This window comes from Patiria miniata, unplaced genomic scaffold (assembly GCF_015706575.1).
Source record: "Patiria miniata isolate m_02_andy unplaced genomic scaffold, ASM1570657v1 HiC_scaffold_20, whole genome shotgun sequence".
Lineage (NCBI taxonomy): Eukaryota > Metazoa > Echinodermata > Asteroidea > Valvatida > Asterinidae > Patiria > Patiria miniata.
In genome coordinates, this window is record NW_024037059.1 from 34,893,203 (window position 1) to 34,913,845 (window position 20,643).

General features: G+C 39.1%; 1 protein-coding gene across 1 annotated transcript; it reads left to right on the forward strand.

The window, feature by feature from the left end:
- The first annotated feature begins 4,537 nt into the window (after positions 1–4,537).
- LOC119728080 (tyrosine kinase receptor Cad96Ca-like) lies at positions 4,538–12,566 on the forward strand. Its single transcript, XM_038200154.1, has 14 exons — positions 4,538–4,655; positions 5,307–5,603; positions 6,630–6,857; positions 7,111–7,314; positions 7,665–7,815; positions 8,357–8,448; positions 9,161–9,391; positions 9,716–9,826; positions 10,232–10,419; positions 11,258–11,380; positions 11,587–11,698; positions 11,884–11,983; positions 12,279–12,378; positions 12,489–12,566. The coding sequence occupies exons 1-14, from the start codon at positions 4,538–4,540 to the stop codon at positions 12,564–12,566; spliced, it is 2,133 nt and encodes a 710-aa protein (XP_038056082.1).
- Positions 12,567–20,643: the final 8,077 nt, after the last annotated feature.

Here is a 20,643-nt window from a genome sequence, read left to right on the forward strand (position 1 = left end):
TAAAACTATCTGCTTATCGAGTTTGATATTGACTTTTTGTGTAAAATTCTGCAAAGTAGATTAATATAGTCTGCAATTACTTAACTAAAGTTTATTTAATGACACCATCTGCTTAACTTTTTTGATATTGAGTAACATTCTGCGAAGAAGATTTATACAGTCGGACATTGAGAAGGGTGGATCCAGAACACATTATTTTTTTAGGAGGGCAAAAAAAGTCCCCCCCCCCCAACAAAAAAAGTGGGTCACAGATTTACAGCGTGGGGTTTGGGGCGGGCCCTCTTAAGGGCCCCGAATTTTTTGGGGGGGGATTTTAAATGTGTTGTGGTGCGATCTGAGGCAGTTTCTGACCACGTTAACTAATTTGTTTTCGAGCAAAAGATGGTGGATTACGCAGTGGCTGCCTTTTTTGCGAGCCTCACTTTAAAAAAACACACACAAAATCGGGTTGTTTTTTTTTTTTGGGGGGGGGGCATGGCCCCGTAGATCTCTCCCTCCCCCCCCCCCCCAGATCCACCCTTTGACAATGATATACGTACATTTTATTTAGTGACACCTTCTGCCAAACAAGTTTGATATGTGTGTGACATTCTGTTTAATTTGGGACAATAAACAGCTTCAGCCGCTCAAAGGAGGTCATCACTACCCAGTATGTGTTTCATTCAGGAAGTCTGTGGTTGAAACTGGCGGATATGGGGTTTGGGCAAAGCAGATGAAGAGTGCGCGGTTTGTGGAGAGATTTTGATTGGCGTGCATTTAAAGCCTCACTTTCATTTTTAAATATGGCCGAAAACATTAAGGTAAGTTTAATCACAAATTGTAAATAATGCATCAGAACCGACTGGTATTAATTTGCAATGAGCATTATTTCATTGCTTTCATTTCTATCCGTAAGTTCCAAAATGAAGGGTTTACCTAGTTTACCAGTCATGTCCGACTGATGAATAAAGTGTATTAAATCCCCTTTTGCTTAGCCTCAGATCGCAAAGTACACATAAGGCTATGAAACTTTCGCGCAGCACCGGTTTCCTTAATTTTCTGTCACTTTGTTGTTGACGATAGGATTAAAATATTCCCCGGATCTCATATTTTCCCCGAATTACCTGAACAATTCAAAATGGGGTCCAAAACGTTAATGATCATTCCGCAACTCTGACGGGTCGCTTTGAATACCGCCCTCTATTGCCAAAAGAAGCTATGCAAGTCACGGATTCATCGATGTCTTTTAATGGGTATCTCAAACAGGAATAGCTACAGGGCAGTCAAACCAGTCTAATGTGAATCTACTGTGATGATATATTTATATACAATGGTTGGCGTTATTTCCTCATTAGATTCCCTCTACTCTCTAGAAATAGGAACTGAGAGTGTACAGTACTTAACTATAGTGCACTTCAGCACTCTGCGGCGAGTGGTATCGCGGTATCGATACGCTGAGGCAAAGGTAATTAAGGTCCGATCGGGAATGCTGTGGAGTAAGGTTCGGGTGCATTACCGAATGGCATGCAAGCGTGTTTTTATTGACTGAAAAAGTTTTCTTTTGCTTCTGAGGAAAATTCGTTGATTACAACACGAAGATAGATACATGTAGCTCGTAAAAAGGGGCCTATACATGCCGGGGGTGGGGAGGGTCCCCCGCCTTATTGGAAAATCCGACGGTAATGAGCCCTTCTTCCTCCCCAGACATATCAAGCATGGCGTCCACCTGTTAACATGACCTCGAATAACAAATAGAAGAAGTTGCCAATAGGGCAGAGCCTGAAGAAAGTTCACTAGCCACTCGAAAATACTTAGCCACTCGAAAATACTTATGGATTTGAATAAGATTAGACTTGATAAACAAATTAAAGTAATAATCGAAACGGGGTATACAAGGGATGATGTTCTTTATATGTGATGTCTGTGTTATCAATCAAAGCAATAATAACGTAATAAATAAAAGTGATCAAGTAAGGATATAATTAAAGTGATCAAGTATCCGGGTGTAAATGCGCAAAAAAACTTACATGTACAGCAGGGTGCTAAAAATGTGAATGTAAAGTTGAGATAAACAGATAATAAGTGATAGTCACTCCGTGATGTTCGTGTTATTCAAAACAATATCAAATATAATGCGGATGTCTTCAAAGTGATCAAGTATTCGGGTTCATAACCTTCATAGCCATGCACAAGGATTAAACAGTATGCGCCACAAAATATAATAGAAGGACTGAACAATTACACAGTTGTTCGGTAACGACGAAATATGCCGCGGTTGCTTAAGTGGATTCAACCGTTATTGCCAAATGTAAGTGTGTTTATAATGTTAAGGGATCACATGAAAAACTTTGACCGGATAAAGTTGTTCCTGTTTCATTCTCTAGGGTGCACCACGAAGTGACGTATCGCCTATGGACTTTGTGCACAAGGTACGTTACTTTGTGGTGCGACTGACGATTCGTAGAATGTTTTGGTGACATCATATATAACGATGTGTCAAAATCTGACTTTGCAAACAACCCAACTGAACGATACGGGCATGTGACGTATAATGTGCAAGGAGGTTTGTATGATGAACTGCGCCACCTTCGGGTGTCCAGTCACACCCCCTCCTACAGACACACCCACACTAGTGTGTATTTACCTGCAATCGTGGCCCCCCTATTGATCCTCTTGTGTTTGTACTAACTTTTAAGGAAGACCTCCAATATGTTTTTTATACGATCGTCAATTGTGGACCTTTAGGAATTGTGGACCCTATTGTTCTCTATTGTTCACCGCCCCCTATAGAAAGCAGGAACAAACTCACCCCCCCCCCCCCCCCCACTCATGGGTGTGTACATTTATATGTACAATTTCAATTGAGGTAACAAGCTATTCCAATGAATTGTAACAAGAGCATTCCTTCGTTCATGATCGGCCCTGTTACTTGTGAACGTTCTTGTGATTAGCTTATGAAAGACCTTTCCTTTTTTAAATCAACTTTGTAAGGGAGTTTTCGATGTAGTGATAAAATAAACACTATGAAAACATCATCTAGTTTACACACACACAAGATTTATCACCAAAACGTTATATTAATGTCGTCACCTTCCTTGAAAATCAATCAACAGAAACAATGTTTCTGTCAAGGATCAAACTGCGCGAAAACACATTGTTTGTTGCCATGCTGTATGTGAGAAAAACAAAAATACTTGCACACGCGCACCTTTTTCGTTAGAAATTGTGCCTCTCGGAAAAACTAACTTGTAGTACCATTTTTGTGGTTATTTTATCTTACCAATGTCCAATTTTGATGTTAAATATTGCCAATAATATGCTGGGTAATGTAACCATCCAAATGGGTGACAAGGAACAAAACTTTTTAGAAGCGTGGGTATTATATACGCCTACCATTTCTATTTGTACCTAATGAGTAAAAGTGACAGGCGCACAATCACATTAATTGCTGTAAATCTCTACACAACACTGTCGGTATTCAGTTGGTTCATGTTCTCCGTACTAGCCATGCAAAATAAAATGTCGGGTTCACATAGGCCTACATCACGCAGTAGAATTGTCTAAATTGTTCAGTACTGAAATTTTCGATGAAAGTTCCGTTTTCGGTTTTGTGTCGGACAGTTGTAGGTCGAAGTGTACAAACGAAGTTCGCATTGTATGCTAATTGTATCCTTGTCTATTTTCAACATAAGTAAGTAAAAGGGAAAGTATAAACCTGATTGCGAGCTGCGCATGAGTCATTCATTTACTTCCATGAATTAAAGGGGTACTTCAACATCCTAAAATAATTATCCTCAACAAGTCTGTCCGTAATGTGCATGTCAGTGAAACAATTAGGACTTTAAGGGATTTTTATAATTTGTGTTCATTGGTCAGTTGGGGGCGCAGTCTGTCACCCCAGCCATCCTCCTCGGATGGGCCATTGTAATCTAAACGAGTTTTACTCTGTTCAGCCCATTTTTCAGGTCCCCTTTTGAGACGACAGTCTTCCTTTAATAAGGAACACTTCCTTATTTTTGGTGATGTTTATGCGATTTCATTTTTTTTTCTCTTCTCTTGATTAAAACTACTTTTTACGGTGCTTTGATTAATAAAGCAGTAATCACAATGTCCACGTGATTTTTTTTCTCAGGAACACATTTAGTGGTTAAATGAGACATGAAGGTGCCTTATCAAGAATTGCATTAAAAAAGTTATATCTCATGAGGCATTTAAATTTGTTCCAAGTAACTATTTAAGTATTGTTTGATTTTATTAGGGAATTATCTTATGAATGCAAGTTTATGGACACTCGATATTCATGCTTTACGATCTGTTACTTACAACACCTCCAATAAAAACAAAACTGCTGCTTGAACTTTGGTTCTCACATTTACACAAATGGGAAAAAAATGTGGTGAGAGCGGTAAGGGATATCTACCCGGAACCAAAACGTATTTTGTTCAACTGCGTTTCAATGCGACGGATGTTTGACACGATCTCAACAAAGGAATAAACGTTAATTCTCATCTACAACTGGAGCACATTATTTAAATTGGCTTTAGGGAATTAATTAGTCATGTTTCTTCAAAAGTACAAACGTAGGAGTGATGGAAGCTTTTCCAAACTCCCGTTCTTATTCACTCTGTTCACAACAGCTTGTCAACTCGTGGCAGTTTTCTCGCAGCCACGCAATGGTAAGTCATTGTAATTGTCTCTCTGGAGATGGTGCTGATTGTCGACACATTGTGTCATTGGTCGAGTTTTTCATTAGGTGAATTTTGTAAATTGCTGAATTTCAACAGTCAGTTACATAAGCAAACATGAAGTGTTGTAATCACAGGAAGCGTAATTAAAATAAATCAAACCCGAAGTTTAAATTCGGTCAAATTGTTCAAACAGCTTTCTTGCAAGAGTGAATCCTGCGTCCGTAAGTCAACAAAGCGCTTACTCTATTTTTGTTTACTTCGGAACATCATGATTTACAACCTAATTATGAGATGTCATTGTTATTTAAGCTGTTTCTGTCACTTTCCAGACTTATTTGCGAAAGAAAACTAGGGTAACTGTTATAAAGGAATTATTGTTATCGTATTTGCTTTCCCGTTTTCACTTATAAAAGCAACATCGAGCTGCATAGTTATACTTCCATTATTATAATTATTGTGTATGGGAAAATGAAGGGATTTCATGTCAAGCTTTAAATGAGTGAGAACCCTGCAGTTTAAGGTTCATATTAGTTTTTAAAAAATCTAACGTATCGGGCACCATTCCATTGTTTAGCGTAAATGCATACAATAATGTTTACACCATGATTTAAATATCTGCAATTGATTTTTCGATTTTAGCTCCTGGTTATTTGGGATGCTACAATGACTGTGACACTATTTTTTGTCGGCGTGCCCTGCCAATCGGGCCAGAAGTTAGCGGCGATCAATCTGTGGAGTGGTGCTTTAAGTACTGTCTAGATACGCGTACGTCAAGCTACAACTACGCAGGACTCGTATATGCAAATGAATGTTTCTGTGGAAATAACGAAGACTACGACAGATTTGGAAAAAAGGCGGACTCTGAGTGTCAAGACAGGTGTACGGGAAACAGCAACCAGTTCTGTGGAGACTCAGACCGGATCTCTATATACAGAAGTAAGGCTTCGTCCATTCAAATTAAATAATGCGCTGTTATACATTGCCATGCCATGCAGTGGTAGATCAATGTTTTTTTCAGAGGGGCTTGGACTGGGGTGTTGAATTCCACAAGTTTTCAAGCGATTTTTTTATTGTGGGGTTTTAAGGATTGGATTTAACACAAAGGCAAAAGGCCTCAAACAATTAATCGAGATGTTCGACTAGTATGACGTTTAAGATTTGGCCAACCATCTTCTAAACACACTCTTGCAATACAAACAGAAAAAGGAAAGCGATTCTAACATGAAACTGGAAACTGTCACGGTTACAGTTATTAAAATGTGTCTAATGATAAGGCGCTTTGAGATTGTTGATGCGATGGAAAACGCTTTTTATAATCATTAGGAAAATAACGGCACTTAAATCACATTAATGACAAGATGTTTAACTAACAAGAAAGGAAAGTGTATCTTGTCAGGGTGATTTATCTTGTTCGAATTACAAGTCAAATCATGTTATTTCAGAAATCTGTATTTGTTGTACGGATGGCAAGTTCTTGTTTGTCATTTTGACGTAATAACGAGCACGTTGATCATCCGTACTGAAAGGTAGACCGGTTTTTGTTATTTACCTCTGTAACATCGGCGGTGGGGGAGGAGGGGCTGGATACCTCTTCAGAGTGGACGATTATGACCACTATTTTTTGGTCAATATAGGTGATTCTCTTCGTGACGGCGCAATTACATACGCTTCGCGACACGTTAAAAAAACAAAAAGGCACTCGTCGACAAAAAAGGCTATCGTGAAAACAAGGGCACTCGCAAAAAAAAAAAAAATTGGGGAAGTCCCTTCCACCCCTACCCCACCCTAGTGATACGCCCTTGCCGTTAATGAATAGAGAAACAGCTCTGAACAGCTCAAAACAAAAACTCATGGAAAATGCCTAAAATGTTCACTATGAAGTATTTCCACAGAAATTTTTTTTTTCAGAAAGCTATTCCAATGTATGGAGTTGACTATAATGGAAAAATATTTTTATAACAGTATCACAAGGAGTATGCAGTAATGCCATAGGACCACCCACCAACGGAGACCACGCCATCACCAACCCGCGTTCACTGTCTTACAATCTCAACAACTTCAAGTTCTTCGGGACTCAGGTAGATTTCTCCTGTGACCCTGGATATACCCTCCATGGAGCATCGAGCATTGAATGCATTGAGACTGACTACAACAACGTCACGTGGAGTGACTCGGTACCAACATGTAAAGGTGGGTTAATATGCGTTAAAGTAAGCCCTGCCTGTTTTTGCATTCTCTACAAATGGCCAGGAGGAGGCGACAAACGAGGTTTTAAACTCTTTATTAAGAGAACGAAGCCGAGAAGCGAGTAAATTCTAGGGAAAAAAGTCAAAGAGTCAGGGTAAAATCATGCACATGAATGTCCTCAATCATCTATACATTTATAAGCTGATCACCACGGTATTCTCTTTCCTGTCAACGGCACTTGTGTCATCAATTACAGTACCCCAAAGTAGGACAACGACAATCGCGTTATCCACGACGCCACCCTTAAGTAGGACAACGACGGTCGTGTCATCCGCTGTAGCATCCAAAAGTTGGACAACTGGCGTTGACCTCATCACGTCAAATGACGTTGGAAGCAGCAAGTCCAATACCAGACCTACGACATCAGCTGATGTGACTGTAGGGGTATCTAGCAGCAACGGTAAGTCAGTGACTGTTGTCCTCACTCCCTTGTGGCTGAGGTTGGGGTCCAAACCTAGGCTTCGCCTCTAGCTTCGGGTGAATGAAATTCGACTCACCTCAATAAGGGTCCATGGTTTATTTGAGAAAAAAAAAACATTCCGTAAACATGACTGTAATATTTACGTTTTAATTGGACATTATAGGTTTCAGATGCTGAAACCCTTCAATATAGGTTCAAAAGCGTCAGCAGCAAAGTTTGCAGAAAATGAATGCAACTGCTCTTTGAAACGTTGTTAAAAATCAGAACGTTGTTAAAATTGCATCAAGCGATTGAAATAATGTTAATAATGTTTTCTTGACATCATATAGAACCGTCGGATGTTGGAGTCATAGTTGGACCGTTGGTGGCGGGCCTCATCGTTGTATTGGCAGCTCTTGGTCTGTTGATAATTTGTATGTGGCGGCGTAAAAAGCGAGAATTAGTGAACGACTGTGACAACCAGCTTGTCAGAAATGACAGGTGAGACGCAGTTAGCGGACGCAGAAACATTATATACAATCTTTCTTGATCATTTGCGTTTATCCCGAATGAAACTTTCGAATTAGTATTAAAAGCTTACTTGGATTAATATTAATACTATACTAAACACCCCGTGAAATTATGAGGGCTGGCTTGCTGTCATTTAGAAGAAATCAGGAAATGTAGGTGATTTCCAACGATTAGTTAATTGACTGATTTTTGGAAATAAAGAGTGCTGTAGACGAAATTGTGTTTTGGGATGAAAAGGTTGTGTATGGTTTTCCCTGTTTATTTTCACTGAAAAGGGTAATATCCATTGAGCTTAAACTTCAACATGATAGGTTTTGAACATTTTGTCATAACTTTTGAAGGCAAAATTTATGAAAGGCAGATGGTCCGTATGCAGAGTCTGGAAGGATGCAGTGAACAATACCTTTTTTTTGTAAACAAAAAGTCCAGACGATCCCCTTCATAAAATGCAGACCACATGAAGTAAATTTGGAAACATCGGGTTGTGCAAATTTAACGTTTTGTTTCTCAGCAGTAACAAGCAGCCAAACCATATTTCGCAATCACTGCGTTCAGAAAGACAGGATCAAGTTTGTACAATACAGGCAGATGGACAACTTGAGGGTGAGTCACAAAAAAAGATAAGTAATGAGTTTGTTAAATCTTTACAAATATACAAAACATGCATATATGCAATCAGGAACCTACGCAAAGAATGGATTCGTAATAATAGAGTTGTTATCATCCTAAAATGTTTGCCACGTTTCGAGCTTAACACAAGTTAGTCACAACCCGATCACAAGTCAACAATATATTAATTACAAGTCAATCGCAAGTCAATGCTAGCTGAATCATAGGTCGATAACATTAAAATATACAAGTTAATCAAAAGACAGTCACAAGTCAATAGCAGGTTATCATGTAATCAAATCACTGATATGTCAAAACACAGTTAAGGCCTCGAGTGACGGGGTGAACAATTCAGTGCCAGTTTGTGCCTTCTTCGTGGTTCGTTTGGACAAAGAAAATCAGTTTGGACTAATAAAGGTTGGGTTTTACTTATAATAACTTGTGATTGCCTTTGTTTGGCTTGTTTTAGACCTGAGATGACTATTGATCACTTGTGACGGCCTGCGATTGGCATGTGATTGTCTTGCCATCGACTTATAATGACAATTGCTAAATGATGACTTACGACGACTTGTGATTGAATGTGATAGACATATATGATTGACTTATTACAACTTTGTTGCTTGGTGTCCATCAAATCCAACTTCACAAAAAGACAATATCCATACACAAATAATTGTACATTTCCTCTGTTTTCAATTGCCAGGTATCCCCTTGGGTGCATTGTCCACAGCGAACGATTACAACCCTGGACGCGAGATCCAAGCTGCGCATGCGGCTTACGGCAATGTAGGCCCCAATCTCTCGCTCTCAAGAGATCTCGTAGAAATCGAGAAAGAGATTGGTCGAGGTGCCTTTGGCAGAGTGCTGCTGGGGACTGCACTTGGGATCGAGGAAGTTGGCAAACGAACCAAGGTTGCAATCAAAACAATCAAAGGTAAACTCAATGATATTAAAATTACTGATTCTGAGCAGTGCATGAAAAAGTCAAATTATCGCCATAAACTACGTTGTCTTGCCAAATATATCCCTAGTATGGCACTATTATGAATCTCACATTAAGAGGGCGCTATTCCGTTTGGGTAAACTCTTTTGTGTGCATCATGTGGCTCCTTAGTTTTAACCCACATACGCTCCTATTGTCATCTCAAAGAGTCCAATTACAGCTAAGTAATGACAAGAAAAGTATTAAAGTAATGTGCAAAGAAAAAACTTTACGAATATAATATATTTACATGAAAGTTATCTTACCCACCACTAGAGGGCGCTGACAGACAGGCGAAGGTGGAGCTCCTGGAGGAGTTGGACGTCATGAAAAAGATTGGTTCCCACCCAAATATCGTCAGATTACTTGGCTATTGCATAGAGACAGGTAGGACTCCGTTCAATTGGCTATTGTGTTCGACAATAATGGTTTACGGAAAATAAGCATATGCAAATAAAAATACTTATTTTCCTGAATGGATTATCCAATTCTATTTCCAGGTTTTCCCTTTACATGAGAATACATTATTTTGTCCAGTACATTGGTCCGTGGATAAAAGCAATTGAGAGCGAACTCGACAATATTAATCCTTTACAGTCATAATTTTCTACCCAAATTAAGGATAATTAAGATGCCAAACTGAGTAATTTATCAAAATGATGGACTTGGAAGCTCATTGTGCTACACCCGAAGAAAGAAAAATTGTTCAAGAAATGTTGTCATGTCATGTTATTCAGCCATGATTTTTATTAGTATGATTGCTTGTAACTTTGAAAGCTTAATTTATTAAAGATCCCATCTATCTCATCGTGGAGTACCTGGGTAAGGGCGACCTCAAGAAAGTTCTGATGGGATACAGAATCACAGATACTGGGACCGGCTACGGCAACATTTCTGGTCTGAGTCAATCACTCTCGTTGACCTTGGTCAAATTCGCCAGGGACGTAGCCAATGGAATGGCATTCTTAGCTTCGCAAAAGGTAGGAGTCAATAATGATCCGTGGGCGGAACTTTAACACGGTGATTGTGTTTAAAATTCCATAACTCCAAAGGTACACAAGTGATTTGAATGATTCTTAAAAGGGCTACATGCAGAACGTCACTTAAACAGAAGTCCCGACTTTTGGGTTTCCCTTTTTTTGACTCACCCTGTATTGCGTGCGCCGACCAAATCCACAGTTCAATGCCCGCAGTTGTCTTTCTTAAGGGTTTGTAGCAAGTAGGAGTCCAAGGTGTGATCCGGATTTGGCTCGTTTTTACAATGTAGTTGATACTTCATTTTGAAAATGGCCATGGACTGCAGGTATCTGGGATACCAAATATCCAATGCCAACTGTGGGATTTGCGGTTGCCTCCTATTTGTAAGTCACTTCAAGCATTTCAGAAAACCAAATCAACAACAAAATTAGCCTTTCCGTTATCTGTTCACATCTTGCAATTCCAAGTCGCAACTGACTAGAATTCACACTCCTCGAACCACAATCCACAATCCTCCCAAGGGTGGATCCAGAACACAATTTGTTGGGGGGCCCAAAAACATTTTGGTCCCCCCAAAAAGTGGGTCAAAAAATTACGGCGTGGGGCTCGAATTTTTTTTGGATTCTAGATGCTCTGTGGTGCGATCTGAGGCAATTTCTGACCACTTTAATCAATGTTTTTGGAGGAAAAGATCGTGGTGTACTCATTGCCTGCCTTTATTGCGCCGTCACATAAAAAAAAATGGTTTCGTGTGGGGGGGGGGGCATGGCCCCCTTTGCCCCCCCCCCCCTCCCCCCTGGATCCGCCCTTGAATCCTCCAAATCTTGCTGACGTTTGCAGTGCATTCACCGTGACCTGGCCGCCCGTAACGTACTGGTTGGTGAAGACATGGTCTGCAAGGTGTCTGACTTTGGACTCGCTCGTGACGTCATGAATATCAGAGTCTACCAGCGAGAATCCCAGGTATCGTTTGTTTTCTTGAAATACATACCAATAAATTTATCATCATATCCTGCTGTAACCACTTTATAAGGGGGTTTTGTGTCTAGTATAGATATAAAGTAGTATTTGGTTACGGACTTACAAAACCCAATAATAACACGAAGAAACATGTTATCTAAGAAATGTACACTGTCGTTAAAACGGCTGGCCAATATTTTACCTGACAGGGTCCACTGCCCATGCGCTGGATGGCACTGGAGTCCTTAATTGATGACGTGTACACAATTGAGAGTGACGTATGGTCTTTCGGGATTCTGATTTGGGAGATCGTAACACTCGGTAAGATTTTTTATTCAGACTTCACATATGTTTTTTATTTCTCGAAGAAGATGTAAAATTAGACTACATAAACAGCTTGATTTAAATAAAAGCCCTCAGCCCATAATGTTACATAACATACATTATATTTTTTAATAGAGGAATATATATAAACACTGCGAATTAAATTTTAACAATGATGACAGGTGCCCGGCCATACCCACACATTATGACTTCAAAAGATATGGTGAGGCAGCTAAGGAAAGGCTACCGCATGTCCAAGCCAACAAACTGCAAGAAACAACTGTAAGTATTAATCGGGCTTATACCGCAGCTACGACAAAACAAATGAGTCTCATAAACCACTCCAGTCATTTGTGTGTAACTAACCAGTGTCAAAACTTGATGACTTGTCATGCGAAGTAAAGAAAATCCATCACAGATAGACATATTTACACTTAATGGTGATCACAAAGATGTGAAATACACTGACACCATCTACTGAAACAGACATTGGAACTGGTAGTACATTAAGATGACGTGTTTATTTAGCAGGTCTTACATGTTTTATCAGTTTATCAACTTCCACATTTTGTTTCAGATATTCCATCATGCGTAGTTGCTGGCATACCAACCCGAAGGCAAGACCAACGTTCCAAGATGTTGTCGAGAGTCTGGAGGCGTTGCTTAGTGAGGAAATGGTAAAACACACATAAAAACATTAGCAAATAATTATAAGATAAGGGACCCACTCGTATTTTTATCAATAATTCAACAAATTGTGAATTGTTTTCTTCATTTTATTGAACAGGAGTATATAACTGTCAGAAACATTGACGAAGGCATCTACGAGGTCCCAAGAATCATGGAAGAGAACGAGAAAGTGTAAATCACGAAATAGAAGAATGTGTGAAATATTCTGGGAATTCAAAGATAATTCAAAAGCACTAGAAATGAAGATCTGGTTTCGACTGAAAAGAGTTTATTAAATTTAATTCCTGACTTATGCGAAAACCCTTGTACAAAGATATAATTCCAGGTCATTTTCTAAACAATATTATTGATTGGGATTGTGGCAACTAGTTGTCATAGTAACATAGTCGCAAGAAAATGTAAAGTTAATGAATAAAACACAATCTGACGAAATTTGTCAGAGAGTATAATAATTATAGAAAAACCTTGAGTTGCATGTATGACAAGACCATCGTTCTAAATAAGCAAAAGTCAAGCATATCGGATTGCATAGTCGAAAATATTTGTCACCTTGGCACAATTAAAGATGTAAACCCTAATTATAAAACAAAACCTGAATGAAATAAGTCTTATTATATTAAGACAAAAAAAAATCATCTTTTGACAATATGAATGTACATTACATGTACGGATAACGAAGACAGACGGTGTGGTGCTCGATATTTTTGACCACGAAAATTATTGGTGCACCTCGTAATTAGTATAAATAGGAGGTGTGGCTATATTTAAGTTCAAGGTTTAAAGACCAATTGTATGACATTTTGCTAATCAATTGTGGATGATTGTTGTGTTCGCCTCTCTTAACCAGATTGGCTTGGAATTATTAATATTACCATTTACTCAGATTTATACAGTCTTACTCTCTGCTTATTAATAATTCGATTGATATTAAAGGAGTAATCTTCTGAGTAAATGAAGTGGTATCGGTTTAACAATCTGCATGAAACCTGCTTAACAAGTTTGATATTGAGTAACATTCTGCAAAGTAGATTGATATAGTTCGTCGTTGCTTAACTACATTGTATTTAGTAAAACATCTGCTTATCAACTAGTTTGGTAACACTCTGTAAAGAAGATTGATATAGTTTGCCATTTCCTAACTAGATTTTATTTAGTGTGACATCTGCTTCACTAGTTTGGTATTGGGTGACATTCAGGGAAGTAGATTGACAAAGTCTGTCATGGCTTAAGTAGATTTTATTTAGTGAAACCATATGCTTACATAGTTTGATATTTTGTAACATTCTGTAAAGTGGATTGATGTTGTATGTCATTTATTAACAAGATTTTATCTAGAGCAACCATTCGCTTACCCAGTTTGATATTTTGATATATAACAATCTGTAAAATAGATTGATATAGTATGCCATTGATTAGCTAGAATGTAGTCAGTGAACCATTTGCTTAACTAGTTTCACGTCGGGTAACATTCTGCAAAGTAGATTGCTAAAGTCTGCCATGGCTTAACTAGATTCTATTTAGTGAAAACATCTGCTGAATTAGTTATATATTGTGTAGTGTTCTGCTTAATTTTGCATAATAAAAAGCTTCAATGGCTCGAAAGAGGTCAGTCATTACCCAGAATGCTTTGCGAACTGTGTGTTTCCTACATAAAGTTTGTGGTTGAGACTAGCGGATGGCAGTTACATGCAGAGAGATTCGCCAAACAACCAAGCATGAATTGCACTTTTATGTTCCAACTCAGCTCGCATAATAACCACAACGCTCATTAGTTTCTCCAATTTTTGGCACTAAAAATCGTTGGCCATACGATTTAAACATACCTAGAATATCCAAGACTTGTTTTCCCTATATTATCTGGCTAACAATACCTTACCAATTGCCGCAACTCTAACAGTCGCTCTGAATACCGCCCTCTGTGAGCGAAATAAGCTAAATTGTAAGTCACGGAATTTTTTCCCTTTATATGCTAGCTCCTGGTTACAAAACTAGGCTCGAGACAGTTGCAGGGCAGTCGAACCAGTCTAATGTGAATTTACTGTGATGATATATTTCTATTCAATAGTTGGCGTTGTTTCCTTATTAGATTTCCATCTACACTCAAGTAATTGTGAGGAACCGAGAGTGTACAGTACTTAATACGTGCACTTCAGCACTCTGAGGCGAGTGGTGCCGCGGTATCGATAGGCATTCTGAGGCCAGTGGTGCCGCGGTATCGATAGGCACTCTCAGGCGAGTGGTGCCGCGGTATCGATAGGCTGAGGTGAAAGTCATTAAGGTCCAATCGGGAATGCTGTGGAGTTAGGTTTGGGTGCATTACCGAATGGCATGCGAGCGTGTTTATATTGACTGAAAAATGTTCCTATGCTACTGAGGAAAATTCGTTGATTACATCACAAACTGACACCATTGTCATAGATAGCTCGTAGAAGGGGCCTAAACATACCGGAGATGGGAGCGTCCCCCCCCCCCCCACCTTATTGAAAATTTCGAGGCGGGGATGAGCATTGTGATCGTTCCCCTTCCCTCACCCCCAGACATGTCAAGCATGGCGTCCAACCTGTTAACATGACCTCAAAAAAGAAATAAAAGAAGTTGCCAATAGGGCAGAACTTGAAGAAAGTTCACTAGCCACTCGAAAATAGTTATGGATTTGAATAAAATATGGACGGATTAGACTTGATAAACGGATTAAAGTAATAATCGAATCGAGGTATACAAGGGATAATGTTCTTTTTTGTGATGTAAGTGCTATCAATCAAAGCAATAGTAACTATATAATTCAAAGTGGTCAAGTAAGGATATAATTAAAGTGATCAAGCATCCGAATTTAAACGTGACCTTCAAACCACACATGCCCACACAGAAAATAATGCGCAAAAATTTAAAAATTTACATGTACAGTAGGGTACTCAAAATGTCAAAGTAAAGTTGAGATAAACAGATAATAAGTGATATTCACTCCGTAATGTCTGTGTTAATAAGCAAAACGATATCAACTATGATATATCATCAAAGTGATCAAGTGTCCGGGTTCATGACCTTCATTGCCATACACAAGGATTAAACCGAATGCGCTACAAAACAGGGGCGTTGCACGGCCATTTTTATTGGGGGGGGAATTTTTTTTGAAAAGGGCACTTGCACATCCGTTGTGAAATGTACACAGGTTTTTTGGACACTTGGCCTCCGTAAAATCAAAAAGCGGGGGGGGGGGGGGGCTGGAACCATCTGTCGATCGGGGCGCTGTTCAAAACCGACAATTTATGGTGCTTTTCAGGGCGATACATGTGCGAAATTCTGAAAAAGGCACCCAAAACGGCAGATGCCACAAAAAAAAGGGCACAACTTCTTTTTTGAAAAGGGCACTTGTTCGGAAAAAGGGCACTTCGAGTAAAAAGGGCACTCTTTACAAATTACTGGGTGGTGAGGGGTAAGCCCGTTGAAAAAAAGGCATTTGAATGGAAAAAAGCAGATACCCCCCCCCCCCCCCCGCAGGCTACGCCTATGCAAAATGTAGTAGAAGTACTGACAAACTACACTGTCGTTCGGTAATGACGAAATAGGCCGCGTTTGCTTTAATAAGTATTCAACCGTTATTTGATATAACTTATGTACTTGTGTTTTGGGGGAAAATTCATTAATTCATATGTAAATACGAGATACGTCCAATTTGATCCTTTTTCTCCAGAACTGCAAACATTGTTAAATCATCACTCAGAAGTTCATTTACCTGATAGCCACAATAGTCAGTGGTTCCATTCCACTGATTCGTAGTACAGTTTAAAGCACGTGATTAATACTTGTTCTCATTAGATGACGTACAAATACGAAGAAGGAAGTGCCTCATTGGTTTCATATATCAAAACCACTTCCTCAATTATGCGATAAATACACCGAACTGCACAGAGACGCGTTCACATGCACACAAGCAACCTGAACTTAAATCCTACAGTGAGCGAACAGCCGAAGACTGGACTACGTCGTATTAGGTATGTGTGAGTGGTCCAAGCGATTTTATATGCAATACTATTTTTTTTTTTTTATGGCGGTTTGTAAAACATAATCAAATACCGGTGTATGATTGTTGGTGCAAGTATCTGGAAAAGACAACATATCTTAGCCCAAGAGCTTATTTTATAATGTGGAGATAGTACTTAGCGCTTCAAAGGCCTTATGCGGAGTTAGAGAGAAATGATTTTGTTTTGCATGGATAGACAGAGATAAACATTCGTTCATTCATTGTTAAATGGCAACAAAAGCCTTTCAGACGCAACGCATGTAGGTCTAAATAATTATGGTTGCGAACGCGAAGTGTAGCCCCTTGATAGGCAACGCTAATCCGATTACGTACTTAGACTCTATAACAGAGCAGTGAAATTCATGAACCCCAAAAACATGGCCTTTTGAATGTTTTGTTTCCCCTACAATAAGCTAAGTATGATTGAAATGTTAAAAACAGAAGAAGTAATTCATGTTAGTGAAAAAAAATCGCCGTCATCGATCGATGCCGAAACTTGCAATACTGGTTGCACTGGTAAAGCTGCATCTTCAAGTCGGGAAGAAATCGTTCGAAAACGTCCCCAAATGTATGCATTTATATCAATTTCTAGGAATTTTCGAAATTTGTTATTGCGGGAGTACGGTAGTTGAACACTGATATTATGTAAATATTTTCCGAATTTCAGGTAATCTGTCGTTGCAAACGACAGTGTTAATGCACCTTGAACTTTCTCAAAGGAAAATTTCGACGAGGATTTTTTTCCGACCAAACCCACGTGCATGGTCTTCAGCAAAGATCCTTTAGCGCCGTAGGCGCTATGGTTTACCCATTTCGGCCCGGAAAACAACGACGATCGCATACGAGCACATTCTTTAGCGTCACTCGGCGTGACTTGGCGCGGGTCTTGGTATCGACCAATGGAAGCCGGCAAAAAGGGTGATATTTATTAATAATAACTCGTGAACAAAGCTGTTATGCAAATGTTTACTGCACACCGTAATGGACAGGACCCTTATTAATATTCGTGAGGCTTGAAAAGATTGACAGAATTTCAAATGTCAGTGTTACAACTTTTAAAACTGCACGTAGCCAGGCCTATTTTTTCAATTTCAACGAAAAGTAATGAACATATCACAACGATTTTAGCACGAACTTGGATCATTATATGGGAAATAAACCCTTAAAGTTGCATGAGGATACGGTCTTCTAAACGGGAGAAATTGATTTTCAAAAATTCCGCCCGCCAAGGTCTGTGTGCATGTAGTTTCATTCAAAATAAAGTGTTACGTAGGCCTAACCTTTAGAAATCGCCCTTCGCAACCACACGGCTGTATACACTCTATAAAACAACTTACCAAAATATTGAATGGTTTTCCTAGTTATTGAAAATTGACTAAGAATTTAGTTAAACATGCAACATTTCTTACAAAGACTAGAAAAATTAGTTGGATTGACTCCAATTTGCATAACTATTTTTCCTATGGTTAATAATGCTGACTCAAAAAGTCTACCCAGATTGACAGATTTTAAGCTGCACCCATCTGTCCCTTATAGCTAGTTTAATTTAACTGGGGTCTATAGTCTAAACTGACTTGGGGGGGGGGGGGAGGGTATATAACCATACTGTGTCAAAACGCTTCAAAGTTATTAACCCTATTAATACATCAAGCCACGAGACACGTTTTCGATGGCAGCTCGTGATCAGCGCAAATCGGTCTTTATTCTGATCTTTCAGTATCAACTGATATTCCTGGATGGAGATGGACGGTTGTAATTAAGACAGTGTCTTGCCCAAGAACAAAAACCATTTTGCCCCGTCAGGATTAGAGCCCACGTTTAATCAATCGCACGAGACGGTCTTACTACTGTTACACGACCGTCACCACAAACAAATTCCTTCGAAAATAATTATGTGCTTCACAAAAACACGCTTACATGCCCAACCTTCATGCAATAAATATTGCCTATAATTCTTTTGACTTTTTCATGAAATTTGGCAGAAGTCAATTTAGCCAAAGTCTTTTTTTAGATTCACCGAACAACTGGCCCTGCAGGTTTATCTTAAAGCAAGAGTTATATTGGACTTTTTATGAAGCCTTTATCGAACTGAGGTTGACTGAGTTTTTTTGTTTGCTGTCTTGACCACTTCAACAATCCAATAAACTTGGATTTTTTTTCGAAATGTCAAATGTTCGAACAAAGAGTGGCGTAAAATGCGACATTTTACATTGACCTTTTTAACAGTAGCCTATCCAGCTTTTGATGTCAGGGGGACAATTGCACATCCGCGCCCCGAAATGTAGACATATGCTTCTTTTCCCTCCGGACACTTGGTCTCTACAAAATCAAAAAGCGGGGAGGGGAGCGGGGAAGGGGGCGCTTCCAAATAGGGGCCCTCTTCAAAAATGACCATTATTATGCATATTGCAAATTATTACCCATTTTCACGACGCATTCTAATGGTTTTGTGCGAGTTTTCTTGTGTGGGATCGATGTCAGAACTCTCTAACCATTTATTGAAATTATTGCGGAAAAAATGTTTGTAACAAAAATCTGCTGGGGGGGGGGGGGCAAAGTGCCCCCTTGCCCCAACCCCCCCCCCCCCCCCTATACGCCACTGCCTTGTAAGGCGCACAGACCGTAGTATGGATTATAAATGACTACTCTGCAAAAAGTGTCAACGATTTTATCAAATAACTTTGGAGATGTGCTAAGCAGGCATGTCTTAATCTGCATGCAAGGTTCAGTAAACTCGGTGACGGGACAGGCGAGATTTTAAGGAGGAATCGACACTTCACAACAGGTTCGGATTAGGGCTACCAAATTCATGTTAGTGTTATTAAAGTACAAAGCACTTCATAAATCAGGTATAGCTCCTAGCTCTAGAAGCCTGTTGGCACTAAGGGCGGCAATGCTTCTCAAAAGTGGAGGGTTGTACATCAGAACTAATGCGAGTGCGAAGCCTAAATGGCGTGGGGTTCGGGGCCCGCTTAATTAAGGGCCCCGAAAAAAAGTGAATTCTAGACGGATCTGGGCTGCAATCTGAGGAAATTGACTACAAGCAAGGTTTTAGCAAAAGATCATCAGTTAAACATTATTTTCGAGTTTGGAGTCAATGGGGCGTATGTATAAAAACTAGCATTTGCTTGTACTACCTAATTTTAAGCATTTACTTGCATTTGCATGAATGAAAATGGAGCAAATGCTTTTACTGGAAAGCATTTACTGAAAGCTAAAAGTATTTACTTGTTAGCTTTTGCTAGACTAAGTGTTTACTTCATTTCGTATGAATAAAAGCAGTAAATGCTTACTGGTCATTTTCAAGGCTGGGTTGGGGCAACCTTGAAACTATAAAGCAAAACTTCTGCACAAAAAACTGCTTCATTCATTAAAATTAGTCGCCCCCACATTAACACAAAACGTCAATAGACTACATATAATATCATACACTGTATTATGAATGACATTTATGCAAAATTTAAATATTCTTTTATTATTAATTTCATTACTAGAAGGAACGATAATTTTGCATTTTGTTCACGATTATGAGAAGTGTTAGCGTAAAATTCAGTGCAGCATAAAATGATTAAGGATAAATTTTATTCAGCGGCAACCTGGGGATTGAACAAAATGAAATCTTTTTTTTCTAGTTCATTAGGTCACCAATCTTTGCAGACCATTCTTTTTTTAATATTTCAATAAACAAAACAAACTCTTTGTGTATTGAATGTTGGTATGATTTTACCTGCTTTAACACATGTCTGTGATTTGTATGCAATTGTGACGTCTACGTGACACTGTTGACCTTTAACATTTTTATGAATGATGACAGTATACTTTTATGCTTGTATTCTGCAACTGGCGAAAAGTGTCACGATTTTTGATTGATTTAAAGATCAAATGTACTACTATACAATACAGGTACTGTATGCATCAACTTGATGTGAGCTATTAGTCTATCGCCCTTTTTTACCGTTTTTTTTCTTCAAATGTCGGCTGATGACTGCAAATGCTGACGGACTAAACTTAGTGCAAATAGGCCTATATGGGAGTACAGAGAGGCCACATAAAGCTTATACTCATCGAAACCCCTTCTAAAAACACGTTAGAATTGTGTAGCAGCAGGATTCCAGTCAAGCCAGTGAGTTTGGCGGTTTTGAGACATCATCTTTCATTGAAAAAAAAAACAAAAATCATTTTGCCGACGCACATGGCTACGGCGACGTGCGCGCATACCAGCAACCGGAGA

Bases quoted from the DNA above. Each gene is read 5' to 3' on its own strand.
- LOC119728080 (XM_038200154.1), top strand. From the start codon at position 4,538: ATGTTTCTTCAAAAGTACAAACGTAGGAGTGATGGAAGCTTTTCCAAA. The intron at 7,315-7,664 runs GTAAGTCAGTGA...GACATCATATAG, and splicing joins AGGGGTATCTAGCAGCAACG to AACCGTCGGATGTTGGAGTC. The intron at 12,379-12,488 runs GTAAAACACACA...TTTATTGAACAG, and splicing joins CGTTGCTTAGTGAGGAAATG to GAGTATATAACTGTCAGAAA.